This window comes from Brassica oleracea, chromosome C8, assembly GCF_000695525.1.
Source record: "Brassica oleracea var. oleracea cultivar TO1000 chromosome C8, BOL, whole genome shotgun sequence".
NCBI classification, from domain to species: Eukaryota; Viridiplantae; Streptophyta; class Magnoliopsida; order Brassicales; family Brassicaceae; genus Brassica; species Brassica oleracea.
In genome coordinates, this window is record NC_027755.1 from 1,933,010 (window position 1) to 1,934,973 (window position 1,964).

At 36.8% G+C, this 1,964-nt stretch overlaps 1 protein-coding gene across 1 annotated transcript; it reads left to right on the forward strand.

The window, feature by feature from the left end:
- The first annotated feature begins 733 nt into the window (after positions 1-733).
- LOC106308405 lies at positions 734-1,964 on the forward strand. The gene is made up of 4 exons (XM_013745563.1): positions 734-892; positions 1,000-1,211; positions 1,290-1,560; positions 1,641-1,964. The coding sequence occupies exons 1-4, from the start codon at positions 734-736 to the stop codon at positions 1,962-1,964; spliced, it is 966 nt and encodes a 321-aa protein (XP_013601017.1).

Consider the following 1,964-nt stretch of genomic DNA (forward strand, 5'->3'; position numbering starts at 1 on the left):
AAAAAAAAAAAAAAAAAAAAAATACTGCACATAAACAGAGCGCGTGGCTATGTGTATTAAAATGAAACGTGAGTTCTACGGAACGGTATATTTTTTGTGAGAATTTCAAAATCCCATTTGTTTTATATCAAGATTTATATTTTCTTCTCCTCATGTTTTTTTCTTTGTAGACTTAGCTTGAAACTAATTGATATGTGTTTTTGTTTATTGACCAGACGATGAATTTCATAAGAAAACAATTCATTTTATATTTCTACATTTTAATTAGCATGTGAAGCTTCTGAATTCATCAAATGCATATGTAAAAGTTAACTTGTGGGAGAAACGAGACAGAGATTGGTGAAAAGTCAGTGGCGTCTACAATGTAACAAAGATGTAAACTCAGACAGCCAAAAGTATAAAATCTGGAGAATATAGCCAAAAGAATCAGAAGACAAATATTTGGTTTGGTCTTCTTATATATTTGTCTTCTGATTCCTTTGGTTTGGAATCAGGAGAATATAGCCAAAGGAATCAGAAGACAAATATTTGGTTTGGTCTTCTTAGATCTTTGACCATTCAGACCGTTTTGTGTTCCTCCCAGATTCCAGGCAAGTTATCTTCTCTTCTGGTATGTCTTTTTATGTTCGAAAGACTTGTGATGTTCTTGGTTTTGCCATTTTGTAAATATATCACTAAATTTGCTACAGCTAAAAACATTTCTCTTCTTGTATTGTGACTGTATCCAGGTTTGATGGGGGATTCTTCTGAAAATTCAAAAAGAGTGAAGCTTAGTGATGGGAGATTCTTAGCTTATAGAGAAAGTGGAGTTCCAAAGGAAGAGGCAAAATACAAGATCATTCTTGTTCATGGCTTTGGAAGCTCTAAAGACATGAACTTCTCTGCCTCAAAAGTATAAAAAAATATAACGCTCTTTGGTTCTTGTATCTTGATGTTTGAAACGCCTTTGTTTTTTTTTTCTTGTGGAACAAGAAACCTGACCTAGATTTTGTTTCTCAGGAGCTAATACAAGAGCTTGGTGTGTATCTTCTATTCTACGACCGTTCTGGATATGGAAAGTCAGATTCAAATGCAAAACGTTCACTGAAAAGTGAAGTTAATGACATAGTAGAACTTGCTGATCAGTTGGAGATAGGACCCAAGTTTTACCTAATTGGATTATCCATGGGATCTTATCCTACTTGGGGTTGCCTAAAACACATTCCTCGCAGGTAATCTAAAGGCTAATCAAATAAGTTGTGAATAATAGTTAAAAGTAATTACCGAGAGTATTATGTCCTTTTTTGCAGGCTATCTGGTGTGGCTTTTGTTGCTCCAGTTGTGAATTATCTGTGGCCATCGCTTCCTAATGAACTTATAAAGGAAGATTACATGGGAGGTCTTATCGAATGGGGTTTAAGGATATCGAAATTTGCACCTAGACTGCTACATTGGTTGGTTATACTTATACAAAAGGTCTTGCCATCAACTAGTTCGGTTCTTGAGAGCAAGCAGGTCTACTTCAACAGCCATGACATGGAGGTGCTCAAGCGAACCACTGGCTTTCCTATGTTCACTAAGGTCACTTCCCTAGTTTTCTCCACCAAACTTTCCATTTTTAGTAATAATTCAATTCTGACCTATATTACTCTACCGTGTAGGAAAAGCTACGTGAAAGAGATGTTTTCGACACTCTAAGAGACGATTTCGTGGCTTGTTTTGGACAATGGGACTTCGAACCAGAAGATCTAAGCATTACTCAAGAGAGTAATGTACACATCTGGCATGGGAAGGAAGACAAAGTTGTTCCGTTTCAACTTCAAAGATGCGTGCTGCAGAAGCAACCTTTGATCAACTACCACGAGATCCCTCAAGGTGGACATCTCATCGTGCACTACGATGGCACTTGCGATGCGGTTCTACGTGCACTATTGCTTGGTGAAGAACAAAAGGTGTATAAACCAGTTCTTGATGAAACCATGTAA